Source organism: Taeniopygia guttata, chromosome 9 (genome assembly GCF_048771995.1).
Source record: "Taeniopygia guttata chromosome 9, bTaeGut7.mat, whole genome shotgun sequence".
NCBI classification, from domain to species: Eukaryota; Metazoa; Chordata; class Aves; order Passeriformes; family Estrildidae; genus Taeniopygia; species Taeniopygia guttata.
Genome location: NC_133034.1, coordinates 16,604,834 through 16,632,760, shown reverse-complemented (window position 1 = coordinate 16,632,760; position 27,927 = coordinate 16,604,834). Strand labels below are relative to the sequence as shown.

Sequence of the window (27,927 nt, the reverse complement as noted above, 5' to 3'; positions counted from 1 at the left end):
CTGCCCAGGTCATCTCCTGAACCAGTTCTCAGTTCTTACACACTGGTACCTTACTAGAATGCACCATGAAATACCATAAACAATATTTTTCAAAGCCCCCTCAATGCACTTGTCAAAGAACAATCCTTGATCTGTTTTTTAAAATAAACTCATGGTGGACTGACAAAATTTTCCTGGATGCCATTAAAACTGGGAATGTGGCTTGTGAAAAACTTACCATGATCCAAATCCCATGGGTCTCCTATCATAATCAGGCAAGTCTGGAGCTATCTTGCATGCTTCTATGTTCAGGTATTTAAATATATGAATTTTTCCTTTTATACATATCTTAAAAAAAAAATTTAAAAATTAAGTAAGTATAATTTGACAATATATTTTCAAAGTACACTACCGACATCCAAGATGCAATTAGGAATACTAATAAATATCCACATTTACATCAACCAATGTATCTTTTATTCTACTATCACTGCATTTTAGAGGAACAGCTATAGTGGAGCATCATGGGATGCCTGTGGTAGACAAATGGAAGCTGTCCTCCAAGTACATCTGGTCTGCAGGCAACTCTGTCAGCTGGATGCTGAAATTTCATCATGCAAACAAGACATGAGCATTTACAAGTACCAGAATTTATACCCTTGGCATCAGAACAGATGCATCCCACCCATGGCCATATTTGAATGGCAGGGGCAGACTGCCAAGGCCAGCTCAAATTTATAGTCAATGAAGGCAGTAACAGCTGTCTCTGCTTTCACAAGGAAAGCAAAACCCTACTGAAACAACAAGTTTCAGCAAGTGCCCCTCTTGACTCTGATGCAGCAGCTCAGAGTAGAACCTGTAATACTCAAGGGTTCGTATATGCACACTGAAAATCAAATTAGTCATTAACAATATTGCAGTTTCTAGCTCAAAGACCAATTTAAGTACTCTGCTGCAAAGTGGATCAGTAAACTGCAGCACTGAGGCCTCAGTCAAAATTTTGACATTTGAGTGACAAAAAATTAGCGTTGCCTAACAGTTTCCTTTCTCCTATGCTGAAAGCAGAAATATTCAAGCTAACATTAGTGAATTTTTTTGTAATATTCCATTTTTGAAATTTTGTAAAGAGATTATTAATAGAGTAAAGAGAAGAAAGGGATTTTTCAAGCTGTGCTATATATTTAACACTTGTAGACAATAGAATGTATTTAAAGTTTGCTTGTTCTTAAATAACAAATATGTAATATAATCCTTCAATTTATAACTTAGTGCCCTTGTTAGCTGAACTAGTAATCTGATTTTGTAGCTGCAGTTTACCTGTGCAGGGGGGGACTGGAGAGGGTTGTTTTCTAACATGATGGTCTGAAGATGTCTGAGGTTCCTATAACAAACTGGTATTGTTGTTATTTTATTGCAGGAGAAATCTAATCGAATCAAAGGCAATTCAGCAAGCTCTGGAGATAGAAAACAAACATACAATTCAGAAGATTAAAAGAGTGCAAGAAAAAGCAAGGGTACAAAAATATGTGTTTCACAAAACAATTAAGCTGTTTCTAGTTCTCAGAGGAAGAAAAAGGGACTGAAAACAGAGGAGTGTTTGAAGTTTCTGCTGTTATAGTGGAGAGCCGTTTTCTCACCTTCAGGTAAACGCACCAAATTATTTCTTCTGACATTTAGGTCTCGCAAGGACTCCAAATTGCCAATCTGTGGAGGTATTGTCTGTATTTCATTACAGCTCACATCCTACAAAGAGCAAATAGTGAGTTATCCCTCTCTAAGTCTCTGATGACTAAAATATGCAGGTGCATTTAGAGACTGAAAGAAAAACCAGCTATTTATATAACACCTCAGATGCGTATATTCATTCGATCTCACTGCTGACATGAAGCATTGTTCTCATTTTAAACACAAAGGGAAATAAAAGCTTTAAAAGACTAAGCATTCAGATCTAGACATTTATTTCAAGCTATTCCATAGTATATCAGACAGCACAATTTGCTATATAAAAGCTTTCTGTCAGAAATAAACATAGCAAACACTATAATTCAATCAGGCCTTCCTTTCCAGAATAGGGAAGACATTTAAATTGACATGGATCAGTTGGTCTCCAGTGCATTTTTCCCTCACAGAAAATTCTTCTAAAATCTCAGGGTATTTAAAACTCTTTTCTAACACTTCTATACAAAACCAAACATAGAGACACTGTGGCAGATCATCCTTAGGCCAAGAGCAGAACAGTAATAGTTGTAAATCAAGTGTATACTCACAAGCTCTGTCAGCTGTCTGAGCTGTCCAATTTCTTCAGGTATTGAAACCAGCTTATTATTACTTGCTATCAAAACTTTTAGTGGTAGACTACAGAGGTGTACTGGCAATGTTGAAAGCTGGTTTCGACTTTTGGACAGAAAGAAAACGAAATAATCATAAGTCTAATGAAAAATATTCATGCAATAAAAGACACATACAAAAAGAACACTCCATTTAGATGATCAAATCAGTTTTAATGTAATTACTACAAAAGTGGTTCCATAAGGCTGTTCTTCATTATTTGTTTTATCTATGTGTGAGCAAACTCTGAATATCAAGTATCAAGGCTGATCAGAGGCTTTTCAACTCAGTGTGGAGCAATGTGAGGTTTTTGTGTCCCTTCAGGTGCTCTGATAAGTGGCCATGCTCTGATGCTCTGTCACAAAGGAGTATGTTTGAGCTGAGTGCAAAAGCTTTCCTCATGCTAAAGCAAAATTGGTAAGACAACTGTTACCTGATATTTAGAAATGTTAGAGACTGTAAGTTCAAAACAGCCTCTGGGATATATCGAATGCAGTTCTGGTACAGATTAAGAGTCTCGAGGGAGACGAAGTGGCAGGCTTCTGCTGGAAGCTCCGACAGTCTGTTCCGTGACAAGTCTGAAGGGAGGGGAAAAGAAAGATTCAGTAAAGCTGCCTTAGAACTTCACTACACTTCTTGCGTGGCAAAGTTGTTTTGGTTAAAGAAGTTTAAACAAAACACTTACCAAATATTAATACTTAAAGAATCAATATTTTTCCTTGGACAGTTCAAATTATCAATAAAATATCCACATTACTCTCCTTCACAAGCTGCACTGTGATAAATAATGCAGTTGCAAAGGGTTCTTTTTTCTTTAAAGGTCAAGGAAAGCTGCTGCTTATAAATTCCAAAGGGCATTTCCCACAGACACACACCTACAGACCCCACTTCCTGACAGACGCAGCTCTGAGTTCTGATAGAAGCATTACCCAACCTCCAGGTATGACAAAAGCTCACTACAGCAGGGGCTATGATGGATATCAAGTTCAGCAGGGTGCACACAGGTAAGAAAGCATGAAAGGCATGGAAACTTCTAATCCACCAATACAAAAAGTTAATGGGGAACATAATGAAACCCCTTGTCTGTTCACCAATAAAATTTTTAAAAACAAATAAATTAAAAATCACCCTCCTCCCCAATACAAAGTGCTACACAAACACCAAGTGCTTCTTTCCAGCTGATATCAACATGACCTCAGCTTCAACTTGTCCAAACCTGATTTTGAAAAATCAGCACTTTAAATGAATGTTTCCGACAGCTATGTTAGTGGGAGTTAAAACTGCTGACTGATAGAAGTCAGCAATAAGTTTGCATTGCATATCTAGAATAGTTTTTTTATTTTATGACAGAAAGCAGTTTCAGGTCTTTGCCCTACTTTTCTACTTTTATGAAAAAGAAAACATTTTCCCCTTTTTTTTCCTTTTCTTCTAAGAGCAAAGAAAAACCTGCACTTACTGATTGCTAAAGAAATGCTCCATGAACATCCTGATCTTACCATTTGCTAATCCAGATAAAACATCAGATAAATGCATCAATGCAAAGAAATATCATTGTGATGCATCCTACTTCTGGCTACTGCCAAAGCAGAATTTTCCTACCTCTACAGCTTGTCCCAGGTGCTTTGCATTGCCAGTGTGTGAGAGAAACTGATCAGAAATACAGCAGTTTTCTGATCACCTCTCCCACAAACCCTATGCCAGAACCAGGGAAAAATGTTGGTGCAGGCTGAAAATCCCTATTTTGGTGGCAGAGACTATTCTTGGCATTTTAAAGCACTCGCTGAACTCCAGCTTAAGTGGAAGCAGCAAATTAATTGGACTGATCAGAACCTGCTCAAGAATCTGTACATAACAAAGGACTCAACAAAGTAATTGTATATATCCTGCAGAACACAGCACACACTTCCAAGAATTTATGCAATGGATGCTTATTTTGCACTAGCCATCTCCCAGAGTGCTCTAGTAATGTCCCCAAGTCCCTTCTGCTTTACTTCCATAGTTCAATTCTAATTAATGATTTAGTGAAAATTACTCCAGCCCTCCCCTCCAAGTTGCAGAGCTGCAGCAGATTTAAAGGAGAGTTTTAGTGCTGTGCTACAATATGGTGTCCAAAATTTGACATTCCTAGTGGGATCTCTGTGTGCCAACATTTTGTAAAAAACATAACAGGAGAAGAGAGGTTTTCAATCAAACTGTCCCAACGTAAGTCACGTATCCTGAAACATATCTACCAAGTGCAGCTACCTACACTGGAATTATCTAGCATCCACATGACTTGCTGAGAGGTTTCACAATACAATTGTATGTTACCATGAAAGAAAGAGAGAAAAACACAAATTATTTCAGAGAAGACAAGAAACAATCAATAGTAATTTAGAAAAAACACTAATTTCCCACATTGACTGGATGTCTAACCATCTATTTAAAGAATTATTACAACACTGGTTCACATATAAGGTGTTAAAGTTTCTGAATTCCACCACTTCTCTCACAACATAGGAGCATCATTCAGCTCACAGCTTTATCCATCCTCTACACAGCTGTGCTGCCAAAAGCAGTTTGAATTCTACCCATTTTACCAGAGAAACAGGCATCCCAAGTAGTAAGCCCTATTTTCTAGCAGAAAAGTGACAAAAAGTTTCTTTCTACTCTGTTTTGGAAAGGGTTTAACCACAAATAGGAGAATTCTCATTTGCTTTTTGTTTTACTGTACCTTACTAAAGAACATCTAAAAACTATTTTTTACACACTGCGCAGACCATAAGGTATGAATTAGTCAAGAACTCCACATGCTTTAAACTATGACTGAGTATTGCTACAGAAATAATTCCCTGCAAAAATAACATTAGGTATGAAGAAATGAAAATACATTCTTTTAAGCGACAAATGAGCTTAGAGTGTGATAGGAAAGAGACACGAAAGCTGGTTAGCACCAATGAATAGGTTTTTCCAGACTTCTCTCAATCTAAAGTGATTTTTAAAACTTGGCATTCCTATTTAGCAGTAGACATTCACTGGAAAACAGATTAAATCAGCTGAGTTTTGATGCTGCAGTATAGTCTCTTAAATCATTCAAAATGGGTCTAACCAGTTGCAAGTTTGGTTAATAAGTTTAGAGCATTTTGACTCATGATGGCCATGAGAATGCTGTCTTATACACAGCATCTGTGATTTCATGTGGCCAAACAGGGAGTCAAGAGGGAGGGCTGGCCAGGACCATAAAAACAGGCAAGCAGTAGGAAAAGAACAAGTAAGCTAAAACAAGAGTTGAGAACTGAGTTGAGAACTAGACTGAAGCAACATATGACAAAATACTGTGTGAATTCTGAATCTGCAAATTCAATAACTGCTTTTGGTTATTTGCAATCCTTGCTTTGTCCCTCCTAAACCTTGAATAAGTATTTACATTTCCCAAAGTCCAGAACACAGCATCCCTAAGATTCAGTGACATCTTTTATTTTGTTCAATTTCTCTGGAATCCTCTCCCATGCAGAAAAGTAGACCCCAAATGTGACCAGAAATAGGGCAGAGTACAGCAGTCACTGCATGAAACAATTCAGCAATTCCATCCTCTCCCCCATCACGTTCCTCAAAACACCTGAAGGAGAGGCACAGCCTCTCAAAAAACGAGAAGATAACAAAAGCATCCCAGTGAGTGGTTATATAGTCACATATTTGCTGCTCAGCAGCACAGCACTAGCTGGTGTTTTTCTCAAAAGAGAAAGTATAAGTGAGGCAAAGGAAAAAACTAAGGTATTTTATTTAAAATACCCAACTAATATCCTGCCAATTAAGACTTGTTTTGGTCATATTCTTCTGCTACTGTATACATGAAATAACTTCAACAACCAGAAAACAGAAAGGTATTACAGTACAATTTATTGTGTAAACTAAAATTTTTGCAAAGATTTCTACTTCTTGGAGAAAATAACAGATGTTGTAATGAGGTATTATTTAAATGTTTGTATTTTTTAACAAGCAAGAAGTAATCAATGCAATGCAGGTTATTTTCTTATGTAGGTGCACACCCTTGCTGCTTCTCATACCTTAAACTGGAAAAAACAAATTACTAATTCCCCCGTGAAAGCACAAATACTGAATTTCACTATGAATAATCATATGAGTGAAATATAGCAGTTATAATTGGAACTAGGATTAACTCATTTGTGTCCACATTTCATGGGTTAAAATCACTGTTACCAGAAATCTTCTTTTTAAATAAAGGCTCTCCTAGTTTACTAAAAATGGATGTGTTTCCTTGAAGGCAAGATCATGTGGAATTTTGGCAAAGGGGAAGCATTCTTTGGAACTAAGCTCTTTTGAAAGATAAAAAAGCCAACAGTACAGATACAAAATGAAATCTCAGAGCAGAGTCAGACCACTGACCTTTTCCATCTTAATAAGGATTCTCTGGAGAAAGCCAGCAAATCCAATGTTAAATATGACTAGAGATACACTGTGCTTCAAATTGTATCATTTGGCATTAAATGCAAACTCCTCCTGCTCAAAGACGAACGTTCCTCTAACATCAAACATTAGCAGGTCTGTGTTCATCCATATTTAACTCCAGCTGTAATACAAATTTTGTCTCCAAAGGACAATCAGTGATGGACAAAGGACAAAGATGCACTGTTCAACATATGGGGTACCCACCACCTACACTACAAAGAGAGGGAGCTGCAACTCAACTGTTGCTGGCACTCAGACCAGCTGAGTGCTGGTGAACTCCAGCTCATAATGAGATGCTGATGGGATCAATCCACTAATCCCCTCATTCCAATTACCTAAGACAAAGGCAGACACTCTAGACTGGGCTTTGATACAAAATTTTGTTAATAAAAATCTGCTTTTTGTCATCAAAGACCTGCATGTGCTCCCCACACACTTTGAATTTTTATTTTTTTAAATTTAAACCAGCAAAGCCCAGATTTTGGCTGTCTATTCAAAACCAAATGTCTGCAACCACCACAACACCCGCTGGCAGCACTGATGTAAGAGAGATTGTGACACGGTCAGCTGTGGGCTCCCACCCATGCTGTAACATGGCTCCAGAACAGCCCCTTTAAAAGCAGCCGTGTGATGTCAGCCATGAACTTGCTGCAGTGATGCAACAACCCTGGTATCTGTGAATTGATCTGAATCCCAATGGTGACACTGGTGGCTACAGACTGCCCGCAGCTAGAACGACTTCATTTCTATGGCAAGCAAATGTTTTTTTTCTCCCAGAAACTATGAGACATGTGTTGCAGTTTGAAAGCACATTCATGGTTTCTTTTAATAATACACAAATCTAAGACATATGAGCTTGCAGCTGACAAGAGGAAAATATATTTTCTTATGAATAATTACAGAAGCCAATCAATTATGAGAAGGCTGACAGCCAGTATAGTGACAGAAGGCAAAAGGCAGCATAAACTGCTTTAGGAGGAGAAGGTACAGCTGTTTAAGAAGAAATAATAAAATCTGGCACTGTGTAAACAGCCTTCTTTTTTTTCCCCCACATACACCACTTAAAGACCAGAAGCAAACTCCACACTTTCACACTGATAACAGCAAAACCACCATTGCACTGGAGAACACCCTTGAATTGGGTGATGTAGCCTTGATGATCCAGAAAGTAGCCCACTAGAACAGCTCATCTACAGCTACTGCTCTCTGGAAAGTGACTGCTTAGGTACAGCCACCTCTTAGATAATGCCACTGAAACCATCTCTTGAGGAACTTGATGCATCTGATTGCTCAATTTTGACATTTAGGATAAACTCTATTAGAACAACAACATTTCCAATGGATTTGAGGCACATTGTTATACAAACTTTAGCTCTACCTTTAGCATGTCACTCATTCTATTAGCCAAATAAATGCATGCATCTTTATCCTGGTTTTATGTGTTGTTTTTTGTCACCTCTCAAACACTTCAGAACTTGATAACCTAAGAGTAACAATCCTTGTGATTCTGCTGACTTTTAGGAAACATTCCCATTAAGCTACAAAGATAAAATTAATATAATGAAAGCATAGCCCCAAGCAGATGAGCTACTGGTATTATGTTTCTGACTTTTCTTGCAGAAGGAATCCAGAAATCATCATAAGATAATACCTCTGTGATATACTTCTGATGTTGGTCCCTGTACTCAGTTACTGGGAGGGTTTTTCTTTCTAAACACTGAAAATGTTGGCATCCTTCAAGCTTCATTTCACACCTGGAGGATTTCCTAACACAGGAGGGGTGACTTTACCTCTTCCTGCCTGCTGTGATACAGGACTACCACTTCTGCCATACCCTAATTTAAAACAAACCTCAAAAATGTCATCTCCTGACTCACCTTCTACCTGCCAGCCCTGTCAAACCTGAATTTTCCCCAGGCATCAAGATATTGTTCATATAAACCATTTAAGGTAAGGTGGCATTTGCTGAACCAAAATGCATTTATTCCTTCTGTGTTTTCCCCAGGTAAACTGTCAAGGACAGCCCCACTGCCTAAGCCAGAGTACCCACAGAACAGATATAATGAAGACTGTTTCCACCTGCATTATTTCTGTAGCCCTGTAATGAAATATGGAATCTCCAGTTTCAATTGCAAGCATTTCATGAAGGAAGATTAAGTTCAGAAGTGATCCATTCTTGATACACTTATCAGATTTCAATTCTCAGCAGATCCATGCTTGATAAGCATGATCACATTCCTGCTTAGCAGCAGCACCAGCAGCATTAAACTGCACTTTAACCATTTCCATGAACTAACAGTTTGTAACCGAGACTCTCCAACCTGCTGCTTTTGGCACCACGCACAGGCTGTGATTTCTGCAGTTCCAGAAAACAAGGCAAAGGTTAGTGGTTTCTTCCAAATGTTGACTTGGTGGTGCTACATTTGGAATGCAGAGTGGCCATCAAAACTTGCTCCACCAACCTGAGAATTCACGGCTTAACATGAAAAACAAATAGAAGATTACACATCACACTGATATGGGCCCTCTGGATTGCCTTGAGTGCTGAAGACAAGGTTTGTAGCTTTTAACCAAGGCTGCTTAACTGTCCTTTATAAAACTTGCTTCAAATCACTGCCAAATCTTTGTCAAATTTCACACGTGTGAATCAAAGTTTCACAGATGCTATTTCCTCTGGTTACATTTTTATTTTGGAACATTCAATACAAATAACAAAGCAAAAGCTTTAAAAAAAAAAAACAAGAAAACCCCTCACTCCTCTGAAGAACTCCCACAAATCCCTTTCTTGAAGCAAGTTTAATGAAGTGAGAACTATGGCCAAAGCCTTTACTTTTTTTTTCCCTTCAACACCCAGATTACCCATGAAACCTGGCTGGCTTTTTTGTTTTCTAACTCAGAAGTATCTTAAGAACAGTCACACAAGCGAGATTTGTAGAATTTGGCTTCCAAGTTACTTGAACTACACTAGGGTTTTTAAGCAACTCTTTTCTGTTAAAACACATCACACTGAATTAAAAAAAAAAAAAAAATTAAGCAAGTACAACCCTCTTACCTGGCCTATTCCCTGCAACATTCACCATTGCTCTTAAGACTAGAAAAATCTATATACAAATATCTGTAAGAATTTTATACTAAGTAAGAAAACTTAAGCACACCTGTGATCAAAGACGAAAACAGAAGATTCTAAACATCAACTCCCACTCTCAATCCCTTTTTCTCTTCACATGATTTTAATACATATTTGCTGTAGTTTAGCTTTCTCTTTTACATATGAAGTAAAACCTCGCAAGTGCCACCATAAAAAAGACTGACTAAACACAAACAGATATTACAGTCCTGCCCTTAATGTAAGCTGCTGTATGACCAGTGACAAGAAAGCACATCTCCAAGGAAAGCTTGCTAGAGCATAACCACCTGAGTATTGCAAGAAGAGGATAAACATTCTAACAAGAGTAACACCCTGGAATACAATGCCACTTCCTCTGCAAAATGATTTCATTTTCCTTTTTCAAGGAAAAATATTGTTTGTTTATTAAAAACAAAAAAACAGTGACAACTACAGAACACCATTACATAGCTGTTCTTGTGTGGCTACTGGAGAGCAGGCAAGAGTGGCAAGCTTCAGTCCCTGCAGGAACTGAAAACTTTTCATATTCTAACAATTCCAGTTGCTTTTCCTCTAGTTGGCTCTAGAGCAGAAAAATCTGTAGCCTAAATGGATCAAACTGTTATATCAACTATTGTTTATTCACTCAAAGCCACGGAGCAATTCCTTACTGGCCATGAGTTCCCATCCTCTCCCTTGCACCAGCACTCCCGCCTGTGCAGCCACACTGCCAGTTGGGTCTCATTACTGAGAACAAATCCTGATAAAAACCAAAGCCACAAATAGTCTTCAGCCATTCTGAGGCATGATCCAGTTCCTGCTGCAGTTGAGTAATCCCTAACATCAACACAAGGGAAAGGACAAGAATGTGGCTTTATAAGTACTGAAGAACAAGATCAGGACTTCTGGCAGTACCTGGGATTTGGACTAGCTGGTTAATAACAACCATGAAACTGCCCTTTTTTTATTTTATTTTATTCCTTAACTCACAAACACTTCTAACAAAACAGAGTAGCAAATACAGGAATGTGATCAGGGATTTATACCCAAGTTTTGCTCATTATGGATACGTACCTCAGTACAAAGCATGTATGTCCTTCTGTACACACCATGGTATTTTAAGGATGGCACACACTGGAGCTAAGCAAACATTTTCTAAGTGAGACGAAACCACTTTTCAAATGAGCAGGGACAGATTTTCAGTAGCTTTAAAAGGGAGGCAGAAGGAAATCAGGTGACCTGCCAGCTGGGCCTTATGACTGGCCAGTAAACAACAGGACAGATTACAAAGAGAATACAAACTGCAACTCATGTACTGCTACAGCAGAGATGATGCAAAGTGGAGTTGTTTATCCGTGTCTGAAAACAGGAATTCATTCTAACCCCTTCACATGCGGTTTACGGTTAAAGAAGTTTTTACATGTGCTCTACTTCCCACTTCCCATTGACAGCCCCCCAGTCTTCCCTCTTCTAGCAATTTATTCCCTTTCCTCACTAAACTTGGCACTCACCCAACAGCATAATCATACTTCTCTTTCAAACACCTCTAGAACTTAAAGCCAAACAAACTAAACTAAGTGAAAGTTGGAGAAGCAACTTTGCAAAAGACCTATCACTGAGTAAATGAACTGGAGTCTCCAGTTCACCAAGGCTGGTTAAATCAGGGAAGTTCAGTTCCTCATTGTCCAGCTGCAATGCACGCCCCTCTGCTTTTTTAATGCAGAACATAGACACAGTATTTATCTCCAAGGAAAGCAGCCTTTGGACTACACCTACAAAGCTGGTATGGCAGCCTACACCTTTCCATTGATAAAACTGGTTTAAAAGAAGCTGTTTGGGTTTGACCCAAACCTACTCCTTGTTGATTTAAAAATAAAAAAGTGAAATCATAGTATGAAACCCTCATGTCTAGCCTTTTAGACAGTGTAACAAAGACAGTTTAATGACACCTGAAAGCCTTGGAGATCCCCACCCTCTGGGATGTGACTTTACTGGTTTAAAATTATCCCCTCTCTTGGGTCCTCCTTACCAGCCCTTTGCTGTAAGCTACTAATTCTGCAATGCTTCTGTGAGCATTTCCCAACTCACATCAGGCAGAAAAACCGTCAAGCTAGCTCACATGATTTTTGAAGCTGTTTAAACCACTCTTGCAAATTTTGCCTGAAGCTGACTTGGGGAGGACTTACATGAACTGTCTCTAGTGAATATATGAGGGCAGTGACTTCCTTTGGCAGCAGTTTCCTTAAATTAGCTGTTATCAGCACATTGACAAATAAGTTGAAGTCTTGCCTTAACAAAGAGTTGAGAAAAGGAGAAGTAAGAAAACAACTTGTGAAAGAAAATCTTTCATCAGGATTTTCTAAGTTGACATTACTTTGAATTGAATCAGATCAAAGTCTTCATTACTTAAGCATTCCATTTTCTTGTATCATTATGCAACCATTTTGGCTAAATCAAAGGAGACTAAGCTTGTTTCGTAAATGTCTCACTGCAACACAATCACTTAAAATCATTACATGGTTCAGATTTGCTGCTATGATTCCCAGCATATAAAAACCAAAATTTACCTCTTCTGTATTTCTTCATCATCTATTTTTATCTAGGAATCTGCTTTTCTCAGTTCTCACATGCAGTAACGTACTCCAACCAAAAACATCAACATACCTCCCTTCTATGGACTCTCCCAATCAGGAAACAATTCCTCATTTTCTTTGACATCTCTTTACTTTCCCATTAACACTACAAGACAACTGATGGCTCAAGACTTGAGTATAACTTGCCACGTCCACAGGGGCAGAACTAACCTGGCTGTCAGTTCATAACTTACAGCAACTTGTTCTTAGTGATCTGGTTTGCTCTGCAGAAGGGAGCTCAGCTGCCACCCAGAAACAGCAATGAATGTGGCAAAGGTCTGCAAAAAAGTTTGAAGACATTCTTTTGCAGGCTCGAGTTGAAATGTTGAATTTGAAAGTCAAGTTACTTAATACATATTTTTTATCTTGTTTTTAATTAAAAGCTTGCTAATGTTGTTATGCTTGTCCTTGCATCATGGTAAGCTGTATTCAAAAATAAACTTCAGTACAGGACACAGTGCAGGCTGCCACCTCCAGAGCAAGGGCTGAGCCAGTGGAACAGGGACATGTCTGCTCTCAGCAATAGAGAAGGCTTTGTTTTCTATGGGGCAACTTTACATTTCCTTACTTCTACAAGTTAAAAGTACCACAATTTTCTCATGGTTCAGAGACTGGTCAGTAAGGGCTTCGAGGTCTTCACACACATTATCATCTCCTCAAACCCATTTATCTCTCTTTTCCAATTTTACGTGGAAAACATGGGGCATGCAGTACGAACGGAACACTATGCACAGAAGCAGATATGAAAAATAGAAAAGACTCCTGTCAAGAAACTATGCTGCACATACAGCCTCTCACAAAACAGACAGGAAATCAAGAATATGATAAATATTATTTCCTCCATTTCACTATAAGAGTTTCAGATACTATGCTAGATGCCATAGTCTGTAGTCTAAAATCCATAGCCAACCTTCAGTTATTCATAAAAGGGAGGGGAAGGAAGGGTCAGATAACCAGGACAAAGCAAAACTACAGGTTAATATAAAACCTAATGCAGAGCGTGCACGGTCATAGGCAATGACACTGGTGACAGAAGAGCATCAAAGCCCTCTAGGAAGGACTGAGCCAGGCTAGAAAAACCCTGCAAGGCAGCACAGCACCTTGTCAATACATTTACACTGTCCAAGGTGGTCTTTCCACACCCAGCTCAGGCATCCCACGTATATGGACTACATTGATAAGGAGCCTCAACAATCTGTTCATGGCTATCAGAGTCACACCCGCAGAGATCATGAGTGAGGAACACTGCGTGGTACTGTCACTTTGCTGGATGTTCTGCCCTGGCTTTCATCTCAATCAGTAAAGTATCTCATATATACATCCATTTCAGTGGGTCTGTGAGTAAATTGTAACTTGGGGATGGACAACCTGGCATGGAATAAAGGCATGAGGAATGTCAGTCAGGAGGCTAGAAATATAAAATGCAACTAACAAAGACTTCTTATTTCTACCATTCATCTATTTATTTCACTAAAAGCTTCAATTCATGTTAAGACTGGACAAAAAATTCTCAATCTACATGCATTTTCACAGATAAATATGTAAGCTTGTAGATGGAGATACATACCAAAATGTCTTAAGGGAAGAGTTAGAAACAAACCAGAACTGAAAATTCAAGGGTCCTAAAAAGCAAAGTGAGTAATTTCACATAAAAAGGACAATTACTTTCAGAGAAAGGCAAGCATTTCTATAAAATTTTATGCTCTTATTACTGCATTTCTCTGACACTCTTAAGAGAGTGCCTATGTATTTATGGCACTGAGATACATCTTCATCAGACTGCACAGTAAAGTCAACAAATACATCTCATAAAACTGCAGACACTGATCCATCTTCTGCAGAACTGTATTTTACTGAGGGGAAAAGGCAATAAAGTCCAACAGTCAAAAGTCCTATGTTCTTTTAATGGCTCCTTGAGGCCATCTCTCATGCTGACATCATCCCTAACAAAAAAAGCCTGTTATACTTTACACAAGCAGTGCTTCAATTTCAATAGGACAATTATTGCCAGAATTCTGGAAAGAGAGCTGGAGTCTTACAAAGTCATCTGTGCAGTACAAACCATTTTAGTGTCAAGAAATAAAACAACAGTATAGGATATGCATGGAAAAGACCCCTTTATCACAGGGGACAACCAAATGAGGAGATAAATGGCAGCAATTGCCAAAATATATCCTTAAAATATGAAATAAATTTTGAATCTTTAAACCATAAAAGTCACCTTCAGTCAAAAACACACCATGAAGACATTATCAGGGATCAAGGGCTACAGGACTGGTGGTCACCACCTCATTCATCTTCACTTTAAAAAAAAAAAAAAGCTAAGCTTGCTAAAAAATAATAGCAAGGCTATCAAAATTATTGTTACATTCTCCAGTTAGCATATGAGGTGAATTGTATGCACTTCTTTTCACAAAATAAAATTAACATTATGAATGCTGGCAGCAAACACTTTTTATAAAAAAAAAAAAAAATCCAAACTCATCTGACCACAAATGAATTTGGGGTTTTCTTTGGGGGTTTTTTTGGGTTTGTTTTTTTTTCTTCCAAATTCAACCAAACCAATTCCTCTTCAGGGAAATGCTTAAGTTGAACTTTAACAGTAAACATTGCTCTTAAGAAGCTGTCATGAAAATTAGTCTCAAACTGCAGTTGTCACTTCAAAATTTTTGGCTGGCTGGTTCTATCCCTTCAGCTCCTTCAGTGAAACAGTTTTCTGTATGTGACAACTTTTATCTACAGCAGCTCAGTGCAAACTGAGGAAAATGAAAGCTTTTTGCCTTGCTAAGAGAATTCTTGACAAACACTGAGCCACAGAAGAGAAGCTGTGCAGCCACTGCCCACACTGCACAACAACGATGGGAATTCCACTTCCAGAGATCTCTATTCTTCTATTTCATAATGACTATTTCAACTGCTGGTATTTTTAGCTGTACATGTATATAAAACTGTAATTTAAAAAGCGTTCATTTGAAAGCATGTAAGAATTTTAAGTGGAAAAATCTCCAAGTAACAGAGAAACTGCCTCACCCCAGCTAACAGAGGGCCACAGGCAGACAGACACTCGAGATGTGTGAGAGCATTCACTGCTCCTCGGCAACACGACACTGCTTTCTGCCCGCTGCTCCTGAAATACTTGACTGAGTTCCAGCAGAGCAGGGTTTCATTTTCCAAGACTGTTTCACAGAGTTAGCAGTGAGGGGAAGTGTGCAGTAAATGAACTCATCCCCCCAGCCCCTTAGATAAAGTTCCTTCAGGTACAAAAGGAATTACGCAAGAACAACAAAAAAATCAACTTTTAAAAACATCAATTTAAAGCAAAACACATTAAAAAAGCTTTGAAAATTGAGCTAAAACTATTGCCAGTTAGTTTATATGCAAACTTCTGGATCCATCTATTATTTTTTCCTATCAGAAATTACAAGTATTGTTAAAACATACATTTGATATTTATTCAATCCACTTATCTTTCCCAAAACCTCACTAGGATAACAGGCTTGGGTACAAAGAGGGTCAACAGCCTCCAACTTGGGGGAACACGAGGCAAATGAATAGTCAGAGACTGCAAAAAAATCCCAAAGGAATCTAACCCCAAACAAGAGAAAATAGTCCCAATGCAAAAATCACTCCCTGGATTTTAGTCAATAGATTTAATGGAAATAATTTGGCTTTAACAACTTCTTAAAGTCTACACAGGCTGTGGGGAGATAAGAGAGAAGGGTTTTGGTGCAGCAAAGAAATTACAGATTTGATATTCACTGAATAGCAAATAAGTCATGGAACCACACTCAGGAAACTGGAAGGGCTGATTAGACACTGAAAATAATTGGCTCTGATGTGCAATATTTGAACAATATTATAAAAATGGCACAGCATTAAAAGATTAATCTAACTTCAGTATAAATATGGAAGTGATCAGCAAAAAAAAAAAAAAAACAACAAAAAAAACCAAAAAACCAGCTATAAGGGTAGGAAAATGTGAGTCAAGCAGGATATTTGAAGTTATATTAAAAAAATTATGATAAAGCAATGACTAACAATGGCAGCAGTACAGAGTATTTTTTTTGCCCTGGAAGTAATAATGGGTTCATTACTGTAAGCACAATATGATGAAGAAAATCTATCCTGAGATCATCAGAGGCACAGAAATGCATCTCTACTTCTAACAGAGTGAATAAAACTCCGTGGCCAGTATAAAGAAAAAATGAGAAACTTGTGAAAAGTCTCACCACAAATGGTATTTGAAAATAAAACTATTTTAGTTTGTATTTCTCCTGACTGTATTTAATAAACAATAATTTTTTATTTAAACAGCACCTACAGCAAAGGAAGAAACAACTGTTGTAACTGTGACAAGAAATACTAAGTAAAAGAAATATAGAGTACTGCATTTCACTGGTACAGACTAAGATAGCAAGAATGACAGGATCATAAGATAAGTTGCTATAAACTGACAAAAATTTTGGTAATGAAAGTTCGCCACTGGAGTTTGACATTGCTTTTAAAAATTAATACCAACAATACACTCAAAATTACTCTTTTGCAGAATGTGTAATTTAATGGTATTATGTAATGTAGTCACAGAGCTTCAAATCATCTGGCATGGAAATAAAATACAAAGGCATACGAAAAACCTGTTTCAATGAATTCACTTATATGCCATATAAAGCTTGAAATGAGATTAAAAAATGTCCCTCACTAAGATGGATGTTTTGTAATTTCTTTTTTCCTCTTCTCTTTATGGAGAACAAACTATGCTTTCCAACTTTAAAATGACATGCTTTTGCCTGACAAGTAAAACAATGCACCAAACAAGTTCTTCTCTAAATGCCTTTGACATAAGGATGTCGTGGTGCACACTGGAAGGAAGCAGAATGTGCCACACTAAATAGAGAAAGCAAGATACAAAGAGTTGGGAAATGCAGTGATAGCAGGATTTCTTTATGGTCCAAACCAGAACAGAAACAGAACAGGCAAATCTGAAAAGCATACTGTAAGTATGAACACACTTTCTTCTAGTATGATTAAAAAACAGACACCAGCGTTCAGCAGATTGAAACACCTGCAGCTGAGGGAAACAAAATACAAAGTGCTTCTCCAAGGGTGAAGTGGCAGGCAGCCCACAGACTGGAGAACAGAAATCTCAGGGTTCTGCTCACGTCTTTGCGTTTGTTTGTTTGCTTTTGTTATCCCTAACAATTGTCAGGTACCAGACACATTTCTCCTTCCTACACTAAGAAAGCCACAGGGACATGTGCTGTAGACGTTCATTCGTTCATTCGAGGAGGAAACCCATTCCCCAAAACAGAAAGAACAACACCTCATTTAAGTTATCCCAGAATCAGCTCACACAGCTTGCAAGCTAAAAACTCCTGTGTTTCTATTTATAACATTTTCAGCATGGTTAAGAATTGAAAAGAACTGCATCACATGGCAAGAATACAGGTGAAGTTAGGTATTTTTTTTTTAATTCACATTTCTGTCTGAAAATCTATTTAGAAATGATTACAGTCATTATTAAAACCATTAAGTTTTTCTTCCATTTATATACTGCAAATCTGGAAGCACTGGGACAACAACTGCATTATTAATTAAAATCTGTATTTTTGCCTTTTGTTTTATGCATCCAAAGAGCAAAAATGTGTTTTAAGTGAAAGACATATGAACTGAAAATGATTTAATTTTATTTATATGTGGAAAGCTATTTAAGCAGTCTGGTTTCAAACTGATAACATGTTTTTCAAATGGAATTTCCACAGACTTATTTCTTAACCACTACAGGGCAATACTGGGGCTGTGAACAGAAACTGCAGTGCAATAATGTTGATAAAAGAACCTAACAGATGCATTTCTCATTTTACCATATTTGTGAAAGCAGAGATGACAGATGTTTAAAATATCGAATCTGTATTACTCAGTTACATAATTCACAGCCAAATCACAAGCACTAGAAATGTGTGTGAGATTTCCTTCACCATGCTCTGAGCTAATCACCAGTGGAGGTTTGATGACTGTTACCAACAGTGAAGCTCCTGTGATTGCCACACTAACTTTTCATGGTAATTATAACAGGCTTCTGAAACACAGCCATCCCTGAATGACACAATTTGCACCCAGCAGAACAGAGCCACGAAATATTTAGCATCTAAATATTTGCAATAAGTTTACAGCTCAAATGGATGATCTGCTGTTTTAGCATAGATGGGTTCCAAAGATAATTTTTTTACCTTGCTAAGCCAAACCTCCCCAGTCCTTTGCAAATCAGCAGAATGAAAGGAAACAGCAGATATTTTATGGCTCACAACCACATTCAGTCATGGCCCTCTATAAAAACATTTATTCCATAGATGAGCTTGGGACGAGAGTAATGACAAGCTCCTAATTGTCCTGCTGTTGTTGTGCTCAGTGACTCTCAATCCCTGAGAACAGCGTGACTGACACCAGCTCAAAGACCAGTAGAAGCCTTGGTCTATGACTGAACTAAAGGGTAATATATGTGACCATAAATAATAGTAATCATGAGTTAAGCATGTTCAAATTATTACTTGTCTCATCAGCATCGTACAATTAATTTTCTGATTTGATTTAAAAGGTATTTCCTACCAAATGTTAAGACACCAGTTATTCCTCTTTTTATCACGCTAACAACTTGGATGAGAAGACTGGAGTTGGTGATGAGAGAGGCTTTTGAGACCAAGCAAGATTAACTAGAAAAGAAGAAAGTGTTAAGACATGGAAGTTGGGATAAAGGAAATGAAAAAAAAAAAACCAAACCATGGGCAGAAGAGACGGAACTGAGATAACAAACATTGCTGGGAACAAGACATGGGACATGAACACCAGGAGGAACCTGTGTAGAACATAATCACCTGGTAGAGCATAATCACCTCCAGAACACCCAAACACAGAACCTAAGATCTGCTCCAACCATCACCTCTGCCCTCAAACATCTGTACAACTTGGAAGTACAGCATCCCACCCTACAAACAGATTCCAGGGAATGACAACCTCCTGCTATCTTGCTGGCTCACCTAAGAGAAATGTAAAGGTTTGAACTGGCCTGAGGAATCACACAGACACCAGCTTTATTCCACTTAACCATTCTAGAAAATTCAGACTGCATCTCTAACTAAAACTCAGCCTGAATTTAGAATTCCGCATCAGGAAAGCAACTGGGAAAACACACTGATATTTTGTGAAGAGAAAACTCAGTTAAAAACTTAGGTAACACTGCTAAATCAAGCACAAGGATGATAAAGATGCCCACAGAACTTTAATTGCTCGTTTCCTGTGCATATCTACTGTCCACATGTCTTTAATTAAAAACCTCATACCAATTCTCATTCAGAATGTTTCTGTTCAAATAGACTTTTTCTGACAAGACGAAATTACTGTAAGAATCAGGACTGTTCAGAGTTAAAGTCTTATAAAAGAGAGTGTTGTTGAAAAACCATTAGGGGAAAAACCCTGGGAATTACACAAAGAAAAAGGGATGGTAAACCTGAAAGTAGTGAACTGCTTTGGAAAAATAGATTGCATAGTGTCAGTGCCATATATTTCTTTCATAATACTAAGCAAATTTTCTAAACTAATCTTTCAAAAATACAGTAATTAATCACATTTTTCTAGTTGTTGGGCTTGATTCCCAGAATTTCTTAAGAGTCACCAAGGCATCTGAAGTTATTAAGAGCTACATTTAAAAATAATGCCTGTAAATTCAGGCACTAAGTATTTTAAATTTTGGTACCCCAAATCAACAGATGCTTTTAAACTTTGTACCATTCCAAGCTTCATACATACAAGAAGCAGTAACATTACTATGCTTCTCTGCACAGAGATTACATGAAAAATAGTGTTTGAAAACTTTTCAATGGTCTGGAGCACTACCCAAAAGCCCAAGGCAACAATAACACATTTCTGTATTCAAAGCTAAGCTTCAACAATAAGCTGAATAAAGAGACTAAAATCCACATGGGTCACTGAACAATGTGGGGGTGGTGGGTGGAACTGAATAGATGCTCTCTAATCCTCCTGCCCTCTGCACAGAGCACATTATGGTTACAAACCATATGTTCCAGCAGCCTACACCTGGGCTGCATAGCAAGCTGGGGGGTTTCAGTATATTCTCATTTTGGAGTGCCTGAAGCTCATTGGGAGAAGGCTCTGAGTGTAAATACTTTAACTTTCAAATCAGTAACATCATCTAGAAGAGAACAAAGACTCCTCACTCCCGAAAGACACCTGGGCTGCCAGTGGAAGCAGCAGTTTGTAGTTCAGAATTGTGAGGCTGAAGTCAAGGACTATTGGGACAGTTTTGGGGACTTCAAGCTGAAACATTAAACCTTCTTCCTGCACATATACAGAAGTACTAACTTAGGCACAACAGTCCCATAAAGAAAAGACCACAATGTTGTACCCTTTGCATCTTCTCTAAGTATCTGTAATTCAGGGAATTAAGTCAATACTTTTAACTCTGATGCATTGATAAATCAAACCACAAGACATTTCTAACATTAATAGATTTCCACCCCTCCACCTAGGAGAGGGGGCCACAGCAGCTGAAGAAGAAAGCAACCTGCACAGCCCATGGCTTCAGATGAATACACAACTGCAATTCATTCAAGCTGTTTGGCCAACACCAGAAACCATGAGATCCAAGCCTGATCAGTTATTACAGAGAGAAGAACCAGTGAATTGAGTTATAGCCTTTTTGTTAGCTACCATGTAATTTTATTTTTAACACATGCTACGTAATTTGCAGTGTTTGTTGTAACTAATTCTTTACTGCTGGTTCTTCTGCTGAACAAACAAATTACATCTACTGCATTCTAAATCTGAACCATCAGTTTAAAACTACTTACAGAAAATGTATTTTGCCAAATGGATGCACAAGAGCCAAACCTATCAGTAGTAAAGTTTCACTGAATGAAATTCAACTCTATAAACCATATTGTAGAATAAAAAATTCTTACACTCATTGAGTCAAAGGCCAGCAGATTGTTTGACAGAAAATGATTAGCAAATTTACAGCAGGTCGGTAGTAAAAGGTTACAAAACAGAGTCAAGGTGTGATTTCACAACTGGTGCGAATCAATTTAAGCTTACACATCTGCCAAAACAGATCCTCTCACTCCCACCATCCAGGCAGTGCTTCCATCCTTCCCATTTGCTGGCATTCACATGCACGTGAAGACCTAGTGAGCTGTCCAAGGATTTGATACACATAGTTATTGGCTGGATTTTCAGCCAGGTAAGTACAAAACAGCTTGCTGGAAGGCACTAGGATTGCTGGTGTTGACTGTGCAGCAGGAGATGAAGACAGAACTTCCCCTTTTAGCATCAACATAGAACTTGGATCACATTAGGCTATATATTTATGACAGTCTTCAAGGAGTATTTAGCCAGGATAAATTTTCTAACTCCAAGCACAGGTACAACCACAGGAGAACATGGCTGGAAACAACATGAAAGAAATTTTCCCTAAATTCTAATTTGTCCTTCATGTGACTGCAGGGCTCAATATATTCAACAAAGAATCCTACCCTCTTTACTTTTTATGTAGTTACCGTTATCTCCAGAAATATAACTACCAGGGCACATGCAGACAGGACAGTATTAAAAAAATTAAATCTGATCATGATGGAGTCAAGGAAGGGGAAGACTAGGGAAGTAACTAGGAACACATGCAATAGTACTGAACACCACTGAACACACACTCACTGGTAGTAAAATTTGATGGCAGGGCTTTATTGTTTGTTTTAAAAGATAAACTCACTAAACAAAGGCATTCTGAATGTCATGTATTGCTTTTATTGCCACAAGGATTAGATACTACAAGCTCAGATTGCATTTTCCCAGTTGCCATAAAACGTGAGGCAAAAAGACTTCCTGTGTGCAAAGAACAGTTGAGTATTACTGCAGTCCTCAGGTCTCCATCCAAACCCAGCACATCCAACAGAAATGAACTACAGACTACTGCTCTCTATGTTTTCAGGGTAACAAACAAACAAACAAACAAACAAACAAAAAAAAAAAAAAAAGCCAGAGAAGTGACCTTAATTTAGCCATTTACCAAAGCACCACTCTCAGACAACTCCATTAGCAAAGAATTGCCAGTATTTATACACAGACCACACGAGATCAAGACTTCCCAATAACAGAAATACAACAAGAACAAAAACAAAATGGAGCAATGATCAATATGAACAAGGACTGACACAAGTAGGAGCTAAGATCAAAAAATGCAGCTGAATGGAACAAGCTGGATTGCTGACCAAAGGGGAAGGGTTGTGATCCTCTCTCCTTCCCACTCCTACAGGTACTAGAACCTCTGGACAGGGCATTTCTCTTTGGGTTTTGGTAAAGGTAGAGACAGTGACACAAATGCAATCACAAGAATCTGAATGACACTACTGACATATTAGGTTTTGGGTTTTAATATTGAAACTTTAGATGATCTAAGTATTAAAACTGTAAACTCTGCTGACAAATAGTCTGAGATTTGAACAAACAATAATCCCAATTCCTTCCAAGTTACCTTAAAGATCACAATAGATTTACATTCAAAATACAGTAACCCAAAGAGATTAAAAAATAATAATTTTAGGCTAGTTTTGACTGTGCTGTTGTGGCTTTAAAAACAAATGTTTGGGTACCAGGACCACTGCTATCTGAACCATGCTGTGCTTCTCAAGCCATTTTACATTTCATTAGGCAGTATCAACTGAACTTCTAGCAGGAATGAAAAACACCAGTGAGACCCTTTAGTGCAGAACGCTCACATACTCGCTGCAGTCCTTCTGGATGCACGTAAGCACTTGGCATATAGAAAATTTACTGACACTATGGTCAGATTTTACCATTGCTACAGAGAGCTAGTAAGAATAAAACTAGAGATGCCTTATTGGCAAAGCCATTGAAAAGGCACAGGAGACAATTTTATTCTTCCTGTTCAGAGTCATTCTATCCTTTTTTACTACTAATATATTCCAGAAACAAGACATAGTGAGCTGCATGTAATTATCTTACTCAATTTCCATACAACAGAAATTTCTTTTGTTGCATAAACCTACATAGTCCCATCTTCTCCTTTAAAGATTGAGACAGTGAGTGGTTTAAGTAATTACAGCTGTCATGGAGGGTTTGACAAATAACTTTTCTGCTCAATGTATGCTTTAGGCCACTGGGAAAGCTGTCAAATAATGACATCAGATTCTACATTAACGCTGGCAAAATGCAAGTGTGCTTCCTTTCACATTTAACTCAGGTGGTTTATAGCCCTTCTATTTTCTATTCTGTGGTCAAGAACATTAGTGGAATGAACAAATGGGTTGTAACTCAGATAAAACGGGGAGAGATAATGAATGTTAAATGAAAGTAGGAAAGAAAATGAAAAGAAAAAAGTACAAAAGTATATCCTTCATTAGATAATGAAGAAGCTTGCTCATTCTTCATCATCAATGAACTTTGTAAACCTGCTCACTTCTGGAAAGTCCAATTAAGCTGTAAGGGAGGAATATAAAGGAACAAGATACTCTTTCAGTATCCAAGCTATTAGTTATTACTACACTGCATTTCTTACATATCCCTCACATATGAGAACATAAGGTATGACTGCATCACACACTGTAGGAAGTTATCTTCCTGCTAATCCATGACAAAGCTTTCCAGACTATCCCATCTTCAATTTGATTTTATAGGCGATCTTAATTTCAGTCAAAGTACAAAATAACTAGAAATTCACTACTGCTTTACTGCCTGCTGAAGTTATACACTCAGTTTTGAGAGTAAATTTGAGTATTGGTTTAAAAAGTCACAGGTGTGTTTTCATCATCTGGAAGACAGCAGTACCCAGAAGCAGCCAAGGCTCTGACATGAGTAGAGAATCCACTATTCAGTGAAAAGTTTATGAACTTAAGTAAATGATTAATGAGGAACTTATTTTCTCCACCTAAAAAAAATACTGTATTAAGTTCAAAAATAAACCTGACCTGGTTTTGCTGCTCTGGTGACAGTTTAGGAAGTGGTTAAGAATGGTACCTAGAAGCTATTACAGCTTGAGCACCGGAGTCAGTCAAATCTGAACCCATACAAGGTCCAAAAATATGTGATCTTCCCATTGATTTAACATCTGGAAATGCACCTTATGGCTGACATAACCTACCATCAACCTCAAAATCCACACAAAGCACCCAGCTAAACTTGATCAAACCTCTGATCTCTAACACCCTGTTCCTGCTGACCTGCTTTGCTGGTTCACCTGCGCTCAGAGCAGTTTTCAGGCAAGACCAGCGGCTCTGTCAGGGCTTGGGGCAGTGTGAAATCCTGCTTTCCTGGCAGGGTAGTTAGTTAATGAGGGATGTGATTCATTCCCACCTCTGTAAGCATCCATGTGGTTACACAGACGTGCAGTTACTTTTATTGCTACAAGAATGGGAATTAGCTCTATCAGTATATGATTCACACAACAGAGGCGTCTATTCAGGCACACGAGGAGGAAGGTTTGCACATCACTGTTTCATCTTCAGTTCTGCAACTGAATTTGTAATTTGGGAGCAACTCCAGTCATTTCTATCAAAAACAGACGTGCAGCATCTCATGTGCTTGGAGTCTGCGGTACAGCACATAGGAAGGCTCTTGGGAGTCTAAGGTGTGGGGTGTTGTTTAAAGTGTTTACTTTAAGTGTTCATGACACCTAACACACAAATACATTGTATCACATTTTTTGTAGCTAGTCCTATACAAAAGAATTGTTAAGTCTCCTATGAACAAAACTGTGCCCAGCATTATTCAAAACAAAACCAAAGAAGTCAACAGACCACACAAAAAAAAAAAAAAAAGGCACAAGATGAAGTTATTCACAGCAGCCTTCAAAACAGAGAATTTGAACATAATGTGTGTCCCAACACACTCAATAAGCTTTGCTTTTTACAACTTTAAAACAGTTCTAGCTTTTTTCTAAGGTTCATTGTGATGATAAATGCACAAAAGTGTATGGCATGCACTGCTGCTTATTAGCATTTAATGCTTCTTGAACAACTACAATGCAAATATTCATCACAATAGATGGGAACCTTGGTGGGAACAAGAATTCCCACAAATTGTTTAAGAGTACAGTAAATGAATAGTGTTATAAACAAAAAGCCCAAACCCCTCACAAATGTGTATGCTGTGTTTGCTTACAGATTAATCCACTATGCATGCATTGTGCAACTGCACTTGTACAAAAGAAACAAAAAAACATTCCAAACATTTATATCTCAACAAGAAGTGTTTTCTATGTATAGATGTGTTCAAGACAAGCAAACCAGTGTTGTCTCAAGGTTTGCTTGAGTTTTCATGAGTGTTTCTTCTGTTAGTGAGAGATTTTTGCATAAATAGGATGTGACAGAACAGAGTATGAAGTCAAGACAATTTTAAAAGTTCCATTTTGAATTACTTAACACCAGTGTAACCAGCACACTTAAAAACGCACATAGTAACTTGAAAAAAGGGATGTTGGAAGCTTATTTCTAAGCTTGCAAGGTACAACTCAATACTAAAAAGTCTAGATTTCAAAGTTTCAAGTAGATGGCATGCTGACACCTTTTAAAGTTCCTTTGACTTCACTTACACAACTGCACAACCAAAATAAACTAAATATGACCTACATCATGTACTAAGATTTCTACATCTTGCACAAACTCTCATTTCCCAGTCTCACCTCTCTACTTAATACAGTAATATGCAAACAAAATGTGTTTTCACTTGTGCTCAAGGTACTTACAGTCAAAGTATACGTTTTTTAGTCTACTCTTATAAATGCATTTAAGGAATAGAGAGGACAAAATCCCTAATGCTTACTGTACCTTGTATAGTAATTAACAATCTTTAATATCCTTAAATCCATGTTATACAGGAGAAAAAAGAAAGGCTGTGATTATATTCACAGTATCTTTCATATCTTCTTACGGCTGTTTGAAATTACAATAACAGAAGCAGAAGAGCTTATAGAGCTTATAAAAGATAGTTTCTTTAGCATACACACACCTGACAGCCCTTATTGGAAAGCTGGTTTCCCGTGTCAGCAAGACAAGACGAGAGATTGTGAGGGTGCACACACGTATGCGTATATATACACATTCACATATAGGTGTATCAGAGCAAGAATAAGGCTAAAACCACAGCAACGAGCAGCAATTCTGAGAAAAACCTCACAACGCCCTTTAAAACAGTTCCCCATATGGGAAACATTTTACAGCGGGGATAATAAAGAAAAAAAACCCCTACAAATGGAAGAGCTTTTATCGGACGGGCAAAGGAAGAACCCTGCCACAGCTCCTCCATCCTGCCTCAGCCGAGGAGAGGAAGGGCGGAGAGCGAAGGGAAGGAGGCGAAACCAGCTTCAATTTAACGAAGAGACAGCAAATTGGTCACCTCAGACCCAGCGCCGAGCGAGGGGCTGGCAGGGCAGCCAGGACGCGCAGAGCCCCGGCGAGCCCCGCTCCCGCTCCCCGCTGCCTCGCCCCCCTCACGCCCTGCTCCTCACCAGCCTGGGTGGTGTCGCTGAGATCGTGGTTGGCGGCGCTGGCCCGCGGATAGTCCCGGAGCTTCCTGCCGCTCAAACTGAGGGTCCCGCTGACCGCCGCTTCTTCCAGGGCTCGGTCCAAGGAGCGGCTCCAGGAGCCGGGAGCCGAGGGACCAGGCGGAGCGGGACAAGCCGCGGGCATCGCGGCAGAGCCGCCCTCCGGCGCCGCCATTTCCCCGCCACAGCCCGGGCGGACAGCGCATGCCAGAGCGCGCGGCAGGGGCGCATGCGCGGCCGCCGCCCGGCGGCTCCGGGACCGCGCGGGTACCGCGTCCGTCTGAGGCGGGCCGAACCGGGCCAGCCTCTCCTCGGGTCAGCGGGCGGGCAAGGGGATCGCCGCCGCGGACACGCCTGGATACCTGCTGCAACTCTTAAAAATTATAATTTTCCCGCCAACGTGAGCTGTCACAGGTTGGGTTCTGAGTGAGCATCGCTCACAGCTGCTGGGTGGTCGAGCCCGTTCCAGCAGCAAAATAAGGACAAAGCGCGCAGATCTCCGCTAAGTGGGAAATGTAAAAACTGCTTCACGTTTTTTTAACTTTATGATTCAATACATTAGAAGGCCACACCCTTTGCTACATCTCAATAAATGCCATCTTGCCCTGCTGCTTCCACTGAACCCACCTGATGCTGCAGCCAACACACCTGAGCTGATAATGAAGAACAAAGGCTGTCAATAATCAAGTAGCAAGACATTCACAGTATTTAACGCCTTATCAAATATATTTACAGGCGGTATTTTGTCCTGCACTGACACCTAATAGCAGCATTTCCAGTTTTGTGCCTCCTGCTGGCACAGCACTCCCACACAGCCACTCGGGCTGTTCGTGCAGCACAAGCTGTTGATGACAGCGACTCTCGCTATC

General features: G+C 38.8%; 1 protein-coding gene across 25 annotated transcripts in view; it reads right to left on the bottom strand.

The window, feature by feature from the left end:
* The window catches only part of LRCH3 (leucine rich repeats and calponin homology domain containing 3), a 59,934-nt gene extending 32,640 nt beyond the window's left edge, over positions 1–27,294 (bottom strand). For 17 of the 25 annotated variants that reach the window (XM_030280235.4, XM_030280234.4, XM_030280239.4 and 14 more), the window contains exons 1-6: positions 27,023–27,293; positions 2,741–2,885; positions 2,247–2,373; positions 1,617–1,722; positions 1,297–1,433; positions 218–327 (exon numbers count right to left, since the gene is read on the bottom strand). In XM_030280235.4, the coding sequence (XP_030136095.4) occupies positions 218–327; positions 1,297–1,433; positions 1,617–1,722; positions 2,247–2,373; positions 2,741–2,885; positions 27,023–27,233 (836 nt within the window). In that variant the 5' untranslated portion in view covers positions 27,234–27,293. Of the gene's footprint in view, positions 1–217; positions 328–1,296; positions 1,434–1,616; positions 1,723–2,246; positions 2,374–2,740; positions 2,886–27,022 lie in introns of all 25 variants that reach the window. The other 8 variants (XM_030280230.4, XM_030280228.4, XM_030280233.4 and 5 more) reach the window with 2 other exon arrangements.
* Between the last annotated feature and the right edge of the window lie 633 nt (positions 27,295–27,927).